Source organism: Struthio camelus, chromosome 16 (genome assembly GCF_040807025.1).
Source record: "Struthio camelus isolate bStrCam1 chromosome 16, bStrCam1.hap1, whole genome shotgun sequence".
Taxonomy (NCBI): domain Eukaryota; kingdom Metazoa; phylum Chordata; class Aves; order Struthioniformes; family Struthionidae; genus Struthio; species Struthio camelus.
The window spans coordinates 15,837,508-15,858,090 of record NC_090957.1 but is presented as its reverse complement, the minus strand read 5'-3'; the positions used below and the strand labels follow the sequence as shown (position 1 = coordinate 15,858,090).

Below are 20,583 nucleotides of genomic sequence, written 5' to 3'. Positions count from 1 at the left end.
ACAAGCTAAAACTGTCTGGCTTTTAGATATTGTGGAGTAGTAGTACCATTACAGACATCTCTCCCTTTCCCTATTTCAGCATATGTCTCAAGAACTGTTTTTTTGTTTTTAATGGATGGTCTTGCATCTAAATGGATTCCCATCCCTGCAGGCCTAAAGGCCACTTCCCCTTGCAGCTTTTAAGGACTGTGATGGGAAAAAAATAGGTCTAATGAAGATATACGTTTGAAATGTCCTTCCACATGGGAGATCAGACTTTCTAGTCCTCATTTTCTGTGTATTTCATCCCTTGACAGTACACGGCAGATCTTAGTCTTTCACTGAAACAGTGCTCTCCTGCTACCACATTTAAAAGAAATCCTATTAAACCATTAATAGACTCTTGTATGAGACTCTTGCTGCTATTATTTATATACTTAAATGCTCATTTCTGCTGATGATCCTAAGACTGGAAGCTTTTTATCTTTCCAAACTGACACTCATCCAAAGAACCCCCACACTCTCTTCTGATACACCTGTGCAGTTCCACGTGAAACTAATAGTTACAAAGTCTCATGTGCACTTTCCTCATGAAACCTCCTTTGCAGTGAGAATATCCTTTTCTCCCTTGCCCTTGAGGAACTCATTTTATTAAAGAAAGTCATATTGTTTCAAAGAGGCCATAACATTTTACTGGTTAATAAGTTCTATTCGTTATCTTGCTTTATCTTTTTTCTGCAGATATTTTGCTTAATTGTTTTTGCATGAGTATGGCCAATTAAAAAATACTGCCAGCAACTGTACTTCTATATTATTAAATGCAAATACTCCAATAACAGCTGATTGACAATGACACCAAGCCAATGTTTTGGCTATACTTTTATTTACTTCACGTACTATGAACATATACATTACATGCTACAAAAAAATAAAAAAGACTTTAACTGTCAAGAAAGTGGATAGTGTTATAATACAATGGCACATGTTCATATTTTTCTTCAAACTGGTTTGGTTAGACTCCTTCCCCAAAACTACTAACAAAAAAAATGAAGTGTTTTAAGATGATTAGAAATATTTGCATTATTAACAAATAAAATTCAAACAGATTAACAAGATTTAACCAGGTCAAATATTAGTAAAAAGGCTGGGGTTTACCAAAATGAAATATATATTAAAAAACCATAGCAGCCAGTTGTACTTTTAGTGTGATATAATGTGTAAATGCACCAGAAGAACACAGTGTAATTGAGCATTCTGCTTTCAACGGTGTATTTCTAGAAATGATTATTCTAGTTCTAACACCTGCCTATGCACAATAGACCAAAAAAACCACAGCCAAGTAGAGACAAGAGATTGTGACCAACATTCTTAGCAATGATTTTTTGCACGCATCGGGAAGGAGGGAAGGAACAAATAGAAGAGGATAAACAAAGGCCACAAGAGGATTTCATCTACGTGTTTATGAACATATGTTCTACCTATTTTCCTTTAAGAGTTCGATAAGTTGAAATGTCTATTTTGTACAAATGCAAACATAGTAACTTCTATCACCTATGAAACAAAATCACATTTCAGCTTAAAACAGAATAGTGGAAAACAGTTGCATAATGTATCAGTTGACTAAGAAAAAAACTGCTTGACAAGAACTTAGGATTCTAGTGCAACAGCAGCTATTAAGACTCTTCTAGTTACTTTTTTTGCTCTTTCAAAGTGTACAAATATTTGCAATTTATACAGTCTTCACCAAAAAAAAAACCACATCTACAAAGTTTGCAGGGTATTTGCTAGTTAACAATTCAATTTGTTTTTCATAATAAAAAGGCAAGATTTGCATAATAAAATTCCTTTCAGAAAAAATGTGTTTTGTTATCTTAAAATAATTGCTGATTGGAAAGCTACAAATGATTTTCATTAACTGCCATCGGAAAAAATTCCTTCAGAACAAACTGTGTTACTTCAAGAACACACAGTTCATTATGCTTCTTTTGCAATACGTGAAGAAAAATATAAGCATATATGGGCAACTGATAAGCTTAGTATGCAAGTCTGCACTTAACGAGTATGACTACTGAAAATTCAGTTGCATTAAATATCAAGGTCAGAGGAAAAATACAAATTAAACTTACAGAAACCAATGTGTTACTGAACCTATATAGTTAGTTCCTCTAATTTTCTCCAAAGTAGATTTTGCACTAAGCTAGAAGTGACACACCACAGTCAAAGACTGGCATATCATCTTACCCAGAACAGCAATCCAAGCTAGAATAGTACTGCAGTTACCCTAGTACTCTACCTAGTTACTAGGTCCCTGTCACAAGAACAGACCCACTGTCAGTTTTCTAATACTCTTTTGTAGTGCTTAGGAGATTGGTGATGGAAAAGTATGATTCACATACGTTGGCATTAGTCTATAGTGTTATTGGGTGCCCATTATCTGAAAATCGGAACTAACTCATCGGCAAGTCTGACCAAAGAAAAGCAACTAGTACTTAAATACAAGTGTTATCATTTCCAGCATGTTACACAGTTCTGAGGTAAAGTGTTACCAGTATTCTGTTTTATGGGTCCATGCCTTGCAGCAATAGCCTTTGCAATGAGAACTAGTCCTCGCAGCATTTACAGCCAATGACACATTCTAGTCACGCGGTTTCTATCGACCAAAATAATGTTTTCAGTTTAATACTATTTACAAAAACTGTTCTGTATGGATTACACTGCAGTCAAAGTTACGAAATTTGTTTGCTTAAGTTTGGTCACTAGAGTGCCGTATTTGGGTACGGGCAAGGGATAGTTACTTCAGTGTTTAATTTTAGTTTACAAAACTTACTGAATCCATTCTGATTTATATTAGAGAAAACCAGATAATTAGAAGAACAGGCTGAGGAAGAAAATCAAGCAGCGCATAATATCACTTATTCAATGCACTGATTTTCATTATGAGCTATGAAGCTGTATTTACTCTATTATGCCTTTTGAGAATCAATTCAGAAGCACACAGGTATTTTCCATTAGTTTATTAAAAATATAATCCTCATGAATTAACTACCAGATATTTTTACAAATTGCAATTAAACCAGAAGAGTCCCCAGAATAACTTTTAAAATAGAAGTAATATTTGGTTTGTCAGTTCACCATGTTTGACGCTGATTTGTACTGTAATGTATAGGAATATTGAAGAATTCTAAAAATATTAAACTGGCCCTATATAATTTAATTTTATCTGAAAGCAGTGCCAATATTTTAGTATACTTAGTGAATCAAACACTGCTTTAAAGCTATGCATTAAAGTGCTATGCACATATTTTTCAGCACTGATATGGATGTTTACACTTCCATAAGCCTTATATTTGTGGATAAGAAGAGAGATACTGGTGTGTTAATAGAAATTTTAATTTAAATCAGCTGCTATGTTTGAAGCATCAACAGTACTGAAGAAATCAAATCTAGTGTCCACAAACGTCTAGAATTCTGAGGTTGACTTGATTTGTCATTTACCATTAACATGGTAATTATCTCTAAATCATACCGCTGTCCCCAATGTGCTCTACAAAAATCTGTACTGCGCACAGTTAACTCACCATGCAAAGTACTATATAGCCTTTCTAGGACAGAATTCAGAATGGAAAAAAAGTGGAGAAAGCTCCAGAATAAATTTGTGAAATTTCTACCTATACATTGAATTGTCTAAGGTTGATGTTCATTGCCTGAGGAAGAAGCAACATAAGAAATAGGTCCGGAGAGAGCTATAAATGCTATAACAACATCTACGTTACTGCTTTCTCCAGCTGCTGCTGCTGGCAAGGTCCAGTCTGCTGTGCACATGGACGTAAGCAGGCATTACAACCTATAATCATGTACTAGTTCTGCCACTTGACACACAAGTTATCTACTGTCGTACCCTGAATTACATGACCCTTGATTAAGGAATGGTGGTGTTCAGTCCCAGGGGTTTGCAGGTTATCAGAATGCTTATACAAGCAATACCGCTTTCAACATCTGTCGGAACATAGTCTTGATGGCATCTGCAATAAAACAAGTGGAGATTGTTCCCATCTGTAAGCGAAACTGTTGAGCCACACTCAGCTGAAGTCCTCATCAGGATTCTGTTGATCCAGCAGGCGGACATGTGTGAATGGAAAGTGACCACGTTTACCATTACATTCTCCTTCCCACTGACCACTCACGTTAATCTTTGTGACCTTAACGAGCTCACCGACCTGCAGGATAAGAAATAAGTAAGTGTTAGAGCATAAAAAACACATACAACGATCTGCTACCCTCCCCTTTGGAGTCGTATCACCCAAGTGTACCAGACAGACTTCTATAAAAAAGTAATTTTAGTCTTAAACATTTTTGATACACCAGCCTACCCTATGTTATTCACTCCTGAAGAGAGCATGAAGAGAAAGTAGCATACCTAGTTTAGGTGAGAACTACCTAAACTGAAAGCCTGCAATCCAACTCCAATCTTTCAGTGCACCCTTGGGACTTGACTGATCAGTCTCCATCACAACAAATGGATTTGGCTGAACTGACAGAGGCTTGCACTCTGCTTGTACCAGATTAGCAACCTCATTAAGAGAAGGAGGGCTTGCAGGTACACAAAGTAAATGCTAATCTGGAAGCTAAACAGCTCCTCAGTTTTAATTGTGAAAGTCCTCTTACATACTTTTCACCTAGTACTGAGAGAGTTCTGGATGACAGGGGTAAAAATCTTTTACAAAACCAAGGGTAGATCTTTGAGCTCAGGCAGCATCTGAGCCACAGATTACAAAACACTAGGAGAATATTCAGGGGAAAATATTTCCTTAAGGCTGCTCTGCTCTCACTCTTTGAGCATCCACAACTAGCCACTATCTGAGAAGAACATGAGGCCAGATGGTCTTTCAGTCTTGTTCATGACGGCTTTCTTATATGAAGAAATTCCACAGGTATAGCAAAGACAACTGATACCCTCCTCCCTCTTACACCCAAATTGTTTGTCTAGAAAAATCAAATAGTTACTATGGACTGGTTCAGCAATATGCTTTAGTTTAAAAGTATCCAGCTCTCAGGTATTCCACTAAATAAAATATATCTCATATTCTAATCTCCAACCTAATATTAACACAACTAATACTAAGAGTATTGTCTCCCTTTAACAAAAGTGGAAAACTCCACAGCAGTTACTTTCCCAAGGCTGTGCAGTCATGCAGTTCAAGTCAGGACTACAAGTCGAGGTCTTCCACCTCGTGTTGAAGGATATTTTAAATAAGCAACACTTACACAACCTAGGAAAAAATAATTTACACTGCAAAGACATTCACTGAAAAATTAATAAATGCAACAATTAAAAGTTGTCTGAGCAACTGTATTTCTGCCCCTCTGTGCAAGTTTTATCAATACTCTTAATTGCAAGATAACACACAATGGTTTTCAGAACTCTTCCCAGGTCTCAGGATGCACAACGCTACGGGACAGATATATTTTCATTTATAATAGCGTAAATAAACTCTCAAGGCATGGCCTCAAGCCTTACTGCATTTCATCCAAAGATTCACTGAATATACAGTTACTAGTTTACACAGATGCCCAACACTGTGTTCCACACTCATCCAAGACCAAATCTCATTATTCTCACTTCCCAGGCAGTGAGGGAAGAACAAGGAAAACAAATTAAGATGTTACCAGTTTCCATTAACTTTACAAGTTTTAATCATTTGCAATCTTTTGCCAGAACAGCTTTTAACAGTTCATAAACTCAAAACGCTAGATGGACATTTAATTAAGCCTCCCATGCCTCTGAGGATTACTTATCTGGTAATGAGGTACACTGGAGACTCTTGCTGTAGCTTTATTTTTCCCTTTTGTAATCATTAGTATAGACATTTTCATGAATCATATTTTGAAAAAAAATTATGTGTTTGCTACAGGCAAAAAGGAAGCTTTACTTGACTACTGAATGCTAGCTCAGCTCTTCAGGAATTTAAGCAGGAAGTATGTATAATTTTGCTACTGCTAATAATCACTAAGGTTTTTGCACCAAGAAAAAAAGTCTGTTGACCAAAACAATACATCAACTATAATTTAACAAGAATAAGACTTTTAATATTGTCACATTTAATCTTATTATTAATATAATATTAAAAATATAATATTAAAAAATATTAAAAATCTTATTTCCTAATCACAACCATTATAAAGTTATCTAGGGTAGTATTCTTGTAATGTTTTACACCTGGATATAACCCTTGCAAGAGCTTTCAACAGAAAAGTATATAACTTCCAACCCACCAGAAAAAAATCAAAGCCTTTCTTCCTGTCCAGCTAACCAACAGCTCAAGATATCCCTGTAACATCCGTGATTAAAGTGACACTCGTCAGTATCTGTGTGCCAGAACAGTGATCTTCTAGTTTGAAAAATCATACAATAGAAGAAAAGTTACCCCCCTTTTCCAAAACAGATCTTTTACAACACTACTTCAATCATTTTTACTTACAACAAAACTTAAACATCTAAACACATTCATCGCTTTCATTTTCTCAAAGGGTCTTTCCTCTTACTCTTCTTCATTCCCATCCTTACTGAAGTTGAAGCTTTTATTTTGAGGGTCATTTTCCTGTTTTTATGGACCACACAGATCAAGGAGTATTTTATCTAGTAACATTGACATCCAATCAAAATAATCTACGTGCTGCTTACCTTTAGATTATTATTGGAATATATAGTAGTGATAGGTCAATTATGTTTTCTAGAACTATCTGAAAACTTTCAAGAAGTATGATACTGGAAATTCTGCCTACACTAAGTTACAAAATATGCAGAAGCTGCCCATAAGAACTTACTATCTGTAAAGCTCCATCTAGTCTATTTTATTACAGTGATAAAAAAGAAAAACAAGTTAAGTGTTTTTCTACTCCAGATATTTTGTTTGAAAAGACAGACTGCTGGGTCTCTGTGCTCTCACTGAATATCACAAGCACTAGTTTATATAAAATCATATAGCGTTTGTTTTGGATACTTCACGACAAAGTCGCCTGCAAAAAGTGAGTTCAACAACTGCAATGACAGTGAGTTAAAACATGGGATGCAGTGGGCTCTTGCTCACTCCCAGAAGCATCCTGGGGTTGGGATTTTTACGGAGGTTTCAGGATGTTTGCAACAAAAGGACACTCATTTAAGAGTGGTTATTGCTATGAAAAGCTACACGTGAAACTTGCATATTTACTAATTTGGAAAAGTGGTAAGACTTCTGAGCTCAAATATTCCTTTTTCTCATTCCAGTAATCTAATTTAGCAACAAGTGTCTCTCCGATACGATCTTTCATTCACATTCTATCTGTATACATATATATCTCTGTATCAAGCAAAGCAGGACTGATTTTAAGTATGGGTCATGTGAACATTTCACAAATGCTAATAAAATGGCTCCATGAGTTCCTTAATAACTTCTAGATCTTCTTTGAAACACTGCATGTTAAACTGGATTTCAAATACTCTCCTGAAGACTAGAGAGAGAACCTTTCGACAAAACTACTACTCATTTCAATCGCCAGAACTTGTCAATGTTTAGACCAAAGACAGTTGCTCCTGCTGAATTCTCCCTACTTTTAAAGTTGACTCATGGCATAATTAGTCTGTTGGGCATCATCTCACCAAGCACAGCTCCTCAAGGAAAGCACTATACATTGCTATATGGCCAAATTTGTCTCAGTCTTTATCGGAAATTTTAAAACTAAATATATCCCATATATTTCAAAGCAAAGCAAAGCTTCATGCAAAGACTTCCACATGCAATCATTTTATTGTAGGTCCTCCTCTTTGGTAATGTCAAAATGCTAGAGTTCTACTACTGTTGCAAAGAAAATACAGTCTTTCAAACACTGAAGTGAAAAAGGCAGGGTATTTTTCCAGTCATTTACCACACTGATCTTCCCTTTGTTTTTCCCTCTTTTAAGTAAAAACAGACTCTGACAACTCCTTGAATAGGTCCAGTAGCAAGCAAAAAGACAAATAAGAGATAAAAATCTTTTTTTATGCTAAATCCCCCCCCCCACAAATCCAGCACAGCCTTGATTAGAACAGCAGTTGCTCCGATCTCCCATCCTCAGCCTTTTGAAACCATGTTAGTTTTAACCTAAAGGAACAGTACAGATGTGCTGTTTATAGTTTGGTCCAAAAGAATTCGATAGGAAGAATCTATCTGCCTAAAGCAAACAGTGGGATCCACCCCCATCTATTGGTATTGCCAGATTTAAGGTTAAGAGTCTTCATTTTGAAAAAAATGTACTAAACTTATAGTTATTAAGGGCCTTGGCAAAAACGGACTGACAAGTCTTATATCACGCTTTCTACTAAGTCATCTAAGAAAGAGATCGCTAAATAAATAGAACAGGAAGACCATGAAGTGAAAGGGAACGTGAAAAAGGAGGAGACAACGTAAAACAGTAATTTGATAGACAGAATGAGGAACTATTTGGAGAAAGAAGTACACATTGCTTTTTTTTCCCTGTACAGACATTGAAAGCAACGCAGCAACACCGTGATTTGAAATTATAAAGGGTGCAGCAAAGCTAGGAAGGTCCATCAGAAACAGTGATAACCGCCTTTAAGTTTTAAGATTCGTAATAAAATACAAGTCTTAAAGTCTGTAAATAAGTATTTAAGTCTACAAGCTCTACAAAGGCCATTGTTCTAATATAGAGGTAAAAAGAAAAAACAAACCTTACTTATATCCTGACACAGATGGGCAAAGTCCACACACTTCAATTCCCCTCTCCCAAATACCAGAGCTATCTAGCCTGTTAGCACAAGTTAGTAAAAGACGCTAGTGGTGCCAGTTAGTGCCAGAGCTCTCCATGAAACTACACTTTCTAAGGCACGACATACTTGACAGAACACGCGAGTTTCCAGTACAGAGGACTGGACTAACAGAAGATCAGCTACAGCAATAACAAGCTGCTCTTCAATGAATAAAGACTTTCACTTTCACTCAGAATTGTTCAAGACAACCTACATTTCCAGTGTTTTCTGACTCTCCCCGTTTCACTCCATACTACCAAACTATCAGCTGGGCAATCCGCTTTAAGTGAAATAAAAGGCAAAGTTAAGCTTAAAGAGAACACTGGTAGCTCACTGGAGTTAATAAAAGCTTAAAAACAAAACCCAGAAAGTAAACCAAAGGGTTCTGATAAATATGTCAAAACACAATCTCCAACATCTCAAGCAAAACCTAACATCTGGTAATTGTAGCAGTCCACAACATTCAGGGACATTTCCAAGCTGCAGGAGGTGGCTGGGTGAGGAGAGGGAGAAAAAGAGGGAATGGTACAGCATTTGAGGGTGTGTGAAAGTCTGAGGGTTAAAAATCTTTGCATGTTCCCTCAAAATCTGATGAGTTGGCATGAATTTCCACGCACATTGCTTAACCCCAAAATTATCCTGGCTCTCTTTTGATTCAGAAATGTAACAGAACCCATAGTAACTCAGGCTGTACATACACTGCTGCCTAGACAAATTATAACTTACAATAGAAAACAAATTCACATCTCATGAGTTGTAAATCAGTTGTCACATATGCAGAATGTGCTACTTCTGTCAATTCTGTACTAAAGAGATGTATATATACTCCCCACAGCTCTGAAGTAACAAAGTGCATTTTATGCTATGGAAGATTAAACTAAGCATTTTGAGACTGGAGAGGAGATACTCTGACTCAGCACAGAAACTGTTTTTTCCCAAGTACTTAAAATGTTATACAAACAGGAAGTCAATTAGGTATCAGGAAATTCCAGAGCCTTTAGCTCAAAGAAAGCCTAGATTAAAGGATATAATTTACATATCATCCTAAGGCAAAGCTCTGCCACTGAGAATACCTTAGACTCAATTTCCTCAAATGTGACTTGGGGGATAACTATCTGATGTGTAGAGATGGAGCACTCCATTCTCCTTTTAAGAGGAAATATCAAAAAGGGCATGTACAAGTATTTAATCGTATCAGGAAGTAAATCAACCTCAGGGAAACTCATCATTTTATTACAAGTCCTACTCCATCAGTCACTGCTTTCCATGAGACCTCCCTAATGAGTTGTAATGTATGTTCCTGCTCAACAAACTAAAAACAATGTAACATTCTGCTCGAGGTCAAGGTGTTACTATACAACCCAGTATGATCCTCATCATCTTGCTTTGCGTAATTTTAAAGAGACTATCAACGCTTCCACTGATTGCTTTTAAACCACTCATATCTGAGATTGGAGAAAAAACGGAGCACACCTTTTAAAAGACTGGGGTGAGGCAATCAACAGTAAACATAAGCTCAGACATACCACACCTCTCCCTCTCCCTCCCTCCTGTAAAACAAAAAGACTTCAGAAGTGGAAACACAGATGGGAACACTTATGTTGGCGATGCTTGACAAAAGACAGGATATTGATTCAGTAAGCTAAACACACTATAATAATCGAACTCTTTCCTAGTCACTTATTAATTTCAAAAACAAAATTATTTATCCATAACTTATTAATCATGAGGTAAAATCAGTATTACAATACTTTTCTCTTTCTTATTCCTACAAAGCTATAATGGGAAAGCCCTTGAACAGATCTCTTCTTTCTAAGTTTTGCCCATTATGTACCTCCAAAGCCAAGGCTGTCTTGTCGTAGGCATTAGGGACTCGCTTCTGGATAACCCGGGCATAAATAGGGCCATTCTGAAGGTTAGGGAGCGGAGTGTTGATGCTGGGCTGGGCATAGGGCCCTGGCTCCGGCCCACCCAGTGGTTGTGGGTGGGAACTATCCTGGTTACCTCCAATCAGAGTAGATACTGAAGCAGAGGAAGGTCTATACTTCTCGACGTAAGGAACAGGTATCATTCCCCTCTTTCCTTCGCTGTCTTCTGCATTCCACCATTGCTCTTCAGGTTTATCCCGGATTCTCAGTATGTCTCCTTTCTTAAATGGAAGATCTTCTTCATCATTTCCATTAAAGTCAAAGAGAGCTCGCACATATTCAGCCTCCTCCTGTCTGAGGATAACGCCACTATTCTGCCTGGATCTGGAAACTGGTTCTATCAAGGTTGTAGTGTCCAAATAGTGTATTTTGTAGAATTCCAGTAAAGATGGCAAAGAATCAAACTCCTGGTCACCTATTCGAAATCTGGTGGGATTCAACCCTGAAAAGAGAAGGCAATGTATCAACAGAGTATACAACAGTGATAACCGTAAATTACACACTTAAGAAAACTAATATATTTACAGATAGGTAATTTGATGCAGAATTGGGCCACCTTTGGATCATCAACATTCATCATGTCTAACCTATGTGACATGAAATGAAATGAGAACTCTTAATATAAATCAGAATTGCTTGCATTTATTCATAGTTTTGGACTTAGTCCCTTATATGAACAGAAGAAAGCTGAAGTTACCATTTTGGCTTAGCAGGGCAACAAGGTAATGCTTTCCTGCGTATTTTTAATCAAAGACAGCAGTATTCTGATCCCAAGGCTAGAGCTTTATTGTAAAGGTTTTGTCAAAGAAGGGAAAAAGTACATAACAAACAAATAATTTGGCACTGCCAAACTTCATGAAGTAGGAAAAAAGTACTTTGTTTCCTTGGATGCTATATGGAGCCAACAGATTTAAAAAAAAAAAAAAAAAAAAAACACTCATCTGAGTTTCCCAGGAGCATACGCAATTTTCACTACAAAACATTTCCTTTTTTTGTTGTTGTTTTATACTCTAAATCTAGAAAGCAAATGAAATTTTGGTACAATTCCAATAAAGTGATTTTTTTTTTTTTAACTTTACCCTTCACAGTTTAAAGTTGTTTCAGAAGGACAACATGCAATACTAGTCATTTACCTCTTGTAACATATCTTGAGTTAAAGACACTGATACTAAGAAAATGGCTTAGCACAGCAGCAAACAACTTGTGTGAATGAGCAAATTAATTTATTTTTCCTTCTGATAAAAGCTACTATTTAAATAAAATTACGCATGTATATGTATGTGAAAAAGCAATATATGTTTTCATAACAAGGATAATTCAGTCCTTTAATCTCAAGTCTTCTAGTTTCTCTGCACAGTTGTCAGTATATACCATCTGAACCTCAAATGCATTGAAATACAGAACCCATTCATATTGGAGACACTGAAAGTATCAAAGTGCAGATACCCATTTCAGTTTTCAACCTGTCCTTTGCACCTTTTTTGATTTTATGTTCTTCAAGCTTAGCTGGGGAAAAACATACGCATGATGTTCTATTTCCACCATGCCATACGCTCTGTAATCAGTTATGGGAAGAATTGTGGAAGGGTGGGGGAGGGTGATGGAGAGGAAAAGATTTATGCTTTAATGAGTAACTCTTCTAGCAAGAAAGAGAGGCTTACTTCGCAAGTCTGTTTCTCTGCGGGGAATATCTAACAGTTCCAAGACTTAGCTCTTGAGTACAAAGTTAGCAGAATTCTTCAAGCTGTCACTGATCCAAAAACCCCTTCAAAGTAGCACTGTCAGCATGGAAAGCTAACATTACAAGAAATTCTTTCAAGTGAGCAAAAAGGGGTTCCAATAGAGGAAACAGATTCATAAGATAAACACTGACAAACACCCAATAAATAAGTCTTAAAGTATCCTGAAGGAACTCAAACATCAGTAAAGCTGATTACTGGAAATTCAAAGAAGCAGAAGTAAGTAATTGGAAAATGAACGCTTGCATGCGTTAATAGGCCTGAAAGACTTTCAAAATAAATCAGCGCAACTGCAGTGAGCCAAGAAACAAAACACCACCCTCAAAAATTACAAAAACACCACCAAGAGGTAAGGAAGTTAATGTAAATATCAATAAGAAGTGTGAAAGTTGCATAAGAAGAGGAGTAAGACTCCCTGTTATTCTCCCAAGGCACAATATATGACCATGAAGAAAATCTGCGAGCTGAAAAGAGGCAAAAAACCCTCACCTTTGCTTGATGAAGTGTAACTCATAGCTCTAGAACTAGCAAGAACTCTGGAATTTCATCTTGGTGGCAGCTCTTAGCTCTGTGCTCTCACAGTAGATAGGGATGCTGTCTGTGCAGCCAGAAGCTACACCACTTCAAAATAGCTAAGTTCACTATATGAGCATTTAACAAACACTTGGCAATGTTGGACTTCTGCTACACTGCAAGTAGTGGGACACAATGGGAAAACGTGCTTCACAACAAGCGGTATAGATATTGAGCTTCAGACAAACCTGGTGACAGAAACACGTGTGTACCCGCTACTATTTTATATAAGAGCCTTTAAGGATCAAGCTTATATGGACACTTATATCAAAAGAAAAAGCCATAGAAACCACAAGAGTGTCATGTAACATGAAAGATCTCCAAAGAAGTCACATGGAGAAGAGCAACTCCCTAATGACCAAAGATATTTTAGGAGAGTACTTGTTGACAGCTAAGTTAATTGACATGGAACTGATTTCACATGACAGAAACCTAGAGTCTGAAGCACTGCTTTACCTTTGCAAAACCTGCTACTGATTTACCTTTGCAAAACTGAGTCAGTCAGTAGGCTAAGATTCCTGCCTCCAGCAAAATAACTGTACACAGAAAAAGCTTAAACTCATAGGGAACAAGCAGTTCAGTGGGAACAGTCATCAGCTTTGTCAGCACCACAACCATCAGCAGGATGAATAAGGATTTTTTCTTTTTTAAAATGGGACTGGAAACGTTTAGGAGGCTCACATGTACCTTACAGCAAGGAGCCGAGAACAGCCCTCTTGAATTAACACGTAACAGTCTGAAATAGCTGCCAAACGTAGCTGGATAAAACCTAAGCTGAAATCTAAGAGGAAAAGCCTACTTGAGCCCTCTGCGGGGAAGGAGCATACTCTATCCTGGAAAACAGTATTCTAGAAGACATCTGGCTCAATCGCAGAAGAGTAAGAGAACATAGCCTCTAGAAATACAGGCTAGGGTCAGAAAGATCAACGTTATCCTTGAAGGGACAAGCAGGTAATAGCAGAAAGGAGCGACGTTACCTTCTTGTTTGAACTGCATCACTTCTTGTACCTGCAGGTCAATGCAAAAACTAAGGCAAGATCTACCACGAGAAAAAGTTATAGCAACAAAGCAAACTTTTTTGGAGAAGTAGAACTGTTTTTCTTCATGATCCTGAGACATTTTCTTGAAGGTATAATTTCTAGCAGCACGTTGTCTGCATCTTCTGAGGGCTTTCAGGAAGATGGGAATGTGCGCAAAGGTAAGTGTAGCTAGTGGAGAAACTTTAGTCATTTCCTATTAAAGTTGGATGGCCAAAGTACTAGAAATTCTCTTCCCTTCTCCCCAGCTCTGCACAGCCAAAGAAAGAGTAGCTGCTCAGCTTGCCTCTGTAGCAGCAGAACTACTCATCTCTGTGTTTCTAATTCAAAGGAGTCAGCTTACAAAGGAATGAGTATCATCTTTTTTCCTTATTCTGCTCTAGCTCGATCTGTACTAGGACTTAACCTGATTCCATCCAATTCAGCATGTCAGTACAGCAAGCAAAACCTGTGCTCTCAGGAAGGGAAGCGCTAAAAATTCAAAGTGGACTGGAATTAAAGAAAATTTCAACTCTAGACCTTGTCAGTTCTCTATCCAGCTACGATGCACGTGCCTTCCTGACAATACACTTTAGCACTGCGTTGGTTTCATGTCAGCGTGGAAAAAGATTGCTTATGTATGCTTGAAATATTGTGAAGACATTGGGGGAGTGGAGGTACAAAATACTTAATAGTCTACTTCTTTTTGCGAGTGTGGGCTAGTGGCATAACCATAAAGCCCCTTCCTCTCACTTCCTAAGATGCCTCTGCGGTTTCACATTTTCCTCTCCACCCCAAAGGTGTTAGTGCAACTAGACAGTTTTCCCTTTATTCTAAAGCTTCATTCCTTACATTGATAAGCTTCCCCTTTTAGGGCAGGGAAGACCTCATAGAAATATATGTTTCCATTTTCATTTCTAGACCTACTGTAAGCCTCCCGCACTTCCAAAAGCATGCTTGGGGCAAAAAAAGGCTGTTCTCGGCACACAGGGTACTGAGACACAAGGAGGCTCCCAGTGTGAAAGAAGATGTCAGAGCGATGTAAGCCAGTTTCCTCCCAGAACATCTGTGAAGTCTACTATGAAGGCATCCCATTCTAACCCCTGCGCTTCCCTGCCCATGTAGGGGCAGCTTGTTTCCTTGCTCTAAAGCACCTTCCTACTCATGCCTAAGCAGAGCAAATAAGCATCCACGAACCTTCTGTAAAACCAATAAGAGCGCATTCACTGATTCCTGAACAGAGTTCTAAGCATGCCCGGACAATATTCTTACACAAGTGGCATACTGTCTTTTCTGCAGATAATCAGAGGAAGAGAGAAGAATAAATACCTAATGCATGTACTTCCCATGCTTCCAATAACTCGCATTTTGAGATCTTATTATCAAAAACAAACAAGAAATGTCTGAGTGAAACCATATTGCTCACTCATATCTAAAGTAATTTCATTCTATGAAGAGCTGTGTATGGATATCATTAGGTAAAGACTATATGATTCCAGGAAGTACCATCTGAATATTATGAAATCACAGTGGAAGTGATTTAGAAGTGTAAGTTAAGAAGCATGTTCTTAAAACGCATACTTACTGAAAATATCACCTTTTACACTGTATTGCTCAAACTTTCCTACTGCAGAGGGACAAATTTTAACGACTCTGTAAGGCTTCTGACTTTATCACGTTGTGCTTTCAACAGAAACCATGTTTAATTTAGATATTTTAGGCATTTTCTTTTGGTGCATATCATGCGTTTTTACCCTGGATCCCTCTGTCAAATTGCAAACATATGATGCACTGAAATATTTCCTTTATTGTCCACTACCACTCTAACGCCTGCATCTAGTACTTTGTTTAGTTTTGGATTTCTTTATCCTCTGACTGGTATTTGATCACAAAAGATACTCTAATTCAGTTGTTAATCTCCACCTCTGCTGGAAACAGGATAAATCACTGAATTATGGGAAAGAAAAACATTGTTTCTTTTAATGGCCTTAAAACAGTTCAAGAAGACCTAGCTATTTGGGAAATTCCTTTAAATTCTCATTTTCCTCATGCTGAAAAACTGACTGCACAAAGTTAGAAACTGTAGCATATCAGGCAAAAGCTGGATTTAAGAAAATAAGGGTTTTGTTTTTTTTAATACTTCAGAAATGGAAGATATTTCATTTTTGTGAAACTCTAAGGCTTTTTATATTAGGGAAGACAAAGCTCCTCATCTCATTCATTCTGTATTGAAGCTACGTTCCTGGTATAATCTGCACACAGCAAACTTCAAGCACTCATGAATCACACACCTGCTTAACTGAGACTAACAGAAATCATTGTAATAACCTGATCTGGCATATTTAGATTTCTCAGTGAGAGGTGTGCATTTTTCAAATACAATCAGTTGCTAAGAAAGTTATACTATAGAGACAATTATGACAATAATGAAAATAACTTGATCACAATAAATAAATAAATATGACAATTTGCAAACATTTACCTTGTTTTATTGCATTACCTTCCCTATCCAAGTACGAAATCCTCTTGAATCTTCTACCAACGGTTCCATCTCCCTCCCATTCCAGAACATCCCCCCCTCCACCTACGTTTTTCTGAAAGGAAATCTATTTTTTTTAATTCTGCCAGCATTGTTTCTTTGCTTTCAGAGTGAGAAGACAGCAACTTCAGCACAAAGGCACAATTTAAAATCACTAAAACTTCAGCACAGAAATATCTGTAGCGCAGGAGCGGTGCCTCAGCTATACTCATAACATCCAGGAAAAAAATAAAAATACAAGGACAACCAAGATGTACTGATTTTTGCTATAGATTAACCCTACTATGCCAACAGCCTACACAGCTGCAATAGCACCTACCCTTCTAACACAGACAAACACTTAAGACAGAAAATAACTACCTATGGGACATTTAGTGACTAAAAAGAAAACAAAACACCAAAACACAATAAATTTAAAAACACTCATAACATGAACCAGTCCAACGAATACCACAAAACATTACTGAGGTTAAGAACGTAGTGTAAGATAAAAAAGTTGGAACAGCTATTTACTAAAGCAGTATCACAGTAGCTAGAATATGCACTTAACTACATGAAAAATACGGTTTTTCCAGAGAAGAGTTGCTCTGTAAAAGACAGCAGCCCAGCAAAGTGACTGGCACTCATACTCCACAGGGTCCTTCTTCACTACCATCTCCACAATCCTATTAGACTGGATTCCACAGAGGAGTATCCTGGTAACTTCCTGTGTTCTACCTAACACCAATCCTGCATTTTGCACAGTAATTCCTGCATCAAGCCTCCGTAAACCTATGACAACAAAAAATCTCTGTCCTGACCGACATCAAGCAATGAGGAATTCACCATGTATTCTGGCAAAATATTTAACTTCCCACGGAGGTAATGATTTCCACTTTACTTCCAGCTGAATTCAGCCACCTTTAACTTCTACCTTGTGAAGCTTTTCGTGTTTGGGGTGCGCTTGGCAGCAATGACAGGTTCCTAGGATAACGCAATGCCTTCAGGATTTTCCAAATTGGCCAATTTTAAACGTTCCCCTGAGCAGGGGAGATCACTGTATAATGGTGCAAACCTACTGGCAACAGGCTTGCTTCTTCTTAGGTTGACTCCTCCATAGTCAGCTGAAGTCCATGCAAAGACCGAAAAATCCTCCTACAGCAGATATTGCTGCATCTTCCCAATACAGGTCTATTATTCCAGACACAAATACCTACATCAGAAAGTGGTGGGCTCTGTAGCAATCCATATGCTAAGTTTACTTTCCTGCAAATAAGTTAGCCAGATCTCTTATCATGTAGCAGGTCTCCCAGACTTCAAAACTTTATAGTAGCTCCTTCCTGAGATGCTAGATGATATGCCCACATCATCTTGTAAGCATTAAAATCGAAACTTGGGTAGTTTTAGTAACGCATTCAGTAATGCCCCCAGCAGGGACACTGCTACCTTTTAACTCAACATTCTCACTTATACATCTAAGGATCAAGCACCACTGGGGACTCTCATTCATTTAGTTATGTCTATACTTTCAGAATTGCTCTAATGATCCATTTTTCCCTCTGACACAAATAGTATCTTCTGTTCTATAGGTGTTGCATTTAAACACTTTTCTTTCATATTAGATCTTACGGTGATGAGGAACAATATCAACCCTCCTTTTCAAAAGATGTGAAGTTTTTTTTTTCTCTCTTGGCATCTGATTTAAAGGAAAAATTGCCTTTATGTTCCTCAGGATTTCCCACTACTTGAACTACCCAACAAACACTTTGATTTACAACTTGAAAGTAAGCCTCGAAGTCTGTCTTCTAACGCAGAAGCACCTCGCTAGAAATCAGCTCTTTCAGGTGACATATCCACAGAAGGGTCCCCAGGCCCCCAGAGATGGCATGCACCGTCTATCAATTACCGCTAGCAGTTTTATGAAAACAAAAGCACAGGCGAGCACTAAAGCCATCGGATCTTTCAGGAGGGCTGCAAGGAGCGCACAGTCCCCGTGTTAAGCTTAACTACGTTATCAGGTCGTTTAAGGCTGGTGCGGACAAACGCCTCAGCTCGGCCACCAGCCCCAGCGGCAAAACGCGACTTAATTCCTCTACAAAGAGCTTCACGGCTGGAAGCAGCGCTGGGGAGGGACGCGGGGCCCCTAGGGGGAGGCGCAGGCCGGGGGGAGGGAGGCCGCCCTCCCCGGCACGGCAGGGGCTGGGGGGCACTGCCAGCCCTGGGGGTCACTCACCCGGGGCCCCAGGGCCCTCGCCGCCGGCCCGCCGGCCGCCCGCCGGCCCCAGGCTGTTCACGATGTAGTGCGAGACGCGGGAGCTCTCGGACACCGAGAGCACGAAGTCGCCGGGGATGGTGCCCGAGTCGCGCACCAGGAAGGTCCCGTGGCGCTGCCCCTGCAGCAGCGACACCGCCTCGGCCCGGCTCAGCCGCCCCCAGTACCAGCTCGCCCGGTCCTCGGAGTCGAACTGCCCGGCCATGGGGGCCGCCCGCCCGCAGGCCGCGCTCGCTCCCCTCCCCCCCGCGGGCTGCCGCCGCCGCCCGCCGTGCCCCGCTCCGCGCCCAGCCCAGCCCTGCCACCCAAAATGGCGGCCCCTGCCCTGACCTCACCTACCGGATGTGACCGCACGCGGGAGACGCGGGGCAGGCGTGGCGTCATCTTTCCGCGCGGGGACAGGAGCGGGAGGGGGAGGGGGAGGCGCATGCGCCGTAGGGAGGGGGGGTCGGGCTCTGAGGCGAACTGGGGACATGGCGGCGGTCGGGGCGGGCCTGGCGACCCCGGCTCGCCCGCGTCGGTGTACGGACACCGGCGAGGGCTGCTCGCCACCGGGATGACCCCCTCGGGGTACCCGAGCGCAGCAGCGACCCCCGCCAGGGCTCGCCTCTCCTCGCCGCCCGGCCGCCGCTCTCCCAGCCGCTTGGCGCCGACTCCCTCAGGGCCGGCGGGAGCAGGGCCCCGGGGAGGCGGGAGGGCAGCCGGGGCTTGCCTCTGCGGCCGGCTCCTCCCGTTACGAGGCTGCAGGATAGCCCCCTGCCTGTGCAGTTCCCTGATGGCTTCCCAGCTACGGGGGCCCGCAGCTCCCTCTGGTAATTCGTGTGAGGCCAGGCTTGTCTGCGCTCAGGATGGGCCGGCAAAGGGTGCAGCTCCATGTGCCCTTTCTTCCGGGGGTGTACCGGCAGCAGTAGCTCCTGCCCTCAGCTTCCCCCCCAGCCAAGGGTTGTGCCAGCACAAGCTGTTTTCATGAGGCTACGTGCTGAACTGGGCCAGTGAGCTGTTAAAAACAGGCCTGCAAAAGAAAAAGGTTATTTTTACCCAGATCAGTTCACTGACTCTGTTACTGCAGGGGCCTGCCACAGAGAAACGTGTATGTGGGCATGCACAAATTTAGATTTCTAGATTATTCTCCAAGGTCTCTCTTAAGTTCCAGAGGAATGTCTGTAGAGCCTGGATAGATGTCTATTGAATTCTTTTCCAGCTCTGCTCAGTTCTGTGAGCTTTTTCCAGAAAGGAATGTGCTTTTTCAACTGTGTGGCCTCCATGTGGCAGCACTTGCATAAATACCACGTTGGAGTACAGCTGTCCTTAACTGTGATGGTGCTGTCCTCAAGCCTGGCTGACTGAACCTCTTCTTTCTTGTAGGGCACTTTGAAGCCTTGTAACTATCTTACAGATGGGACTTTGGCATAAATCAGGTAACTAGGATCATATTAACCCTCAAAATATCCTAGCGAGAAAATATATCCTGTGTCTTACAGGTGGGAAACTGTTGTTCACCAAATCCATAAGAAGACACGAGGTGCTGGATATCTATCCGCTTTGGCAATAGTTTAACAAAGGAACATCCTTCCCCTGCTGATCCTGTTCTCTCTCCAGATTGACAGTAGGTAGGAGACAGTCACCATCCATGTGGAACCCAGAGCTCAATTCCCCCTACTGACATGTGGAGTTTGCTAGCCAGCTGCAGAATTACCTGTCTTTGGCAGTTCCATGCCCAAGTTAGTCACAAATTTGGAAAGCTGCAGCCGCAGTTTCTTGTTGAGAGCCAAATAA

At 40.1% G+C, this 20,583-nt stretch overlaps 1 protein-coding gene across 2 annotated transcripts; it reads right to left on the bottom strand.

The window, feature by feature from the left end:
- Positions 1–843: 843 nt before the first annotated feature.
- CRK (CRK proto-oncogene, adaptor protein) lies at positions 844–19,075 on the bottom strand. Of its 2 annotated transcripts, none has more exons than XM_068909808.1 (3): positions 18,769–19,075; positions 10,766–11,131; positions 844–4,196 (listed from the first exon to the last, which is right to left on the bottom strand). In XM_068909808.1, exons 1-3 carry the CDS (start codon positions 19,010–19,012, stop codon positions 4,189–4,191), a joined length of 618 nt encoding a protein of 205 aa, XP_068765909.1. In that variant the 5' UTR covers positions 19,013–19,075; the 3' UTR covers positions 844–4,188. The 2 variants fall into 2 exon arrangements, with proteins under 2 accessions (XP_068765909.1, XP_068765908.1); XM_068909807.1 differs by having other exon boundaries at positions 10,596–11,131; positions 18,769–19,069.
- Positions 19,076–20,583: the final 1,508 nt, after the last annotated feature.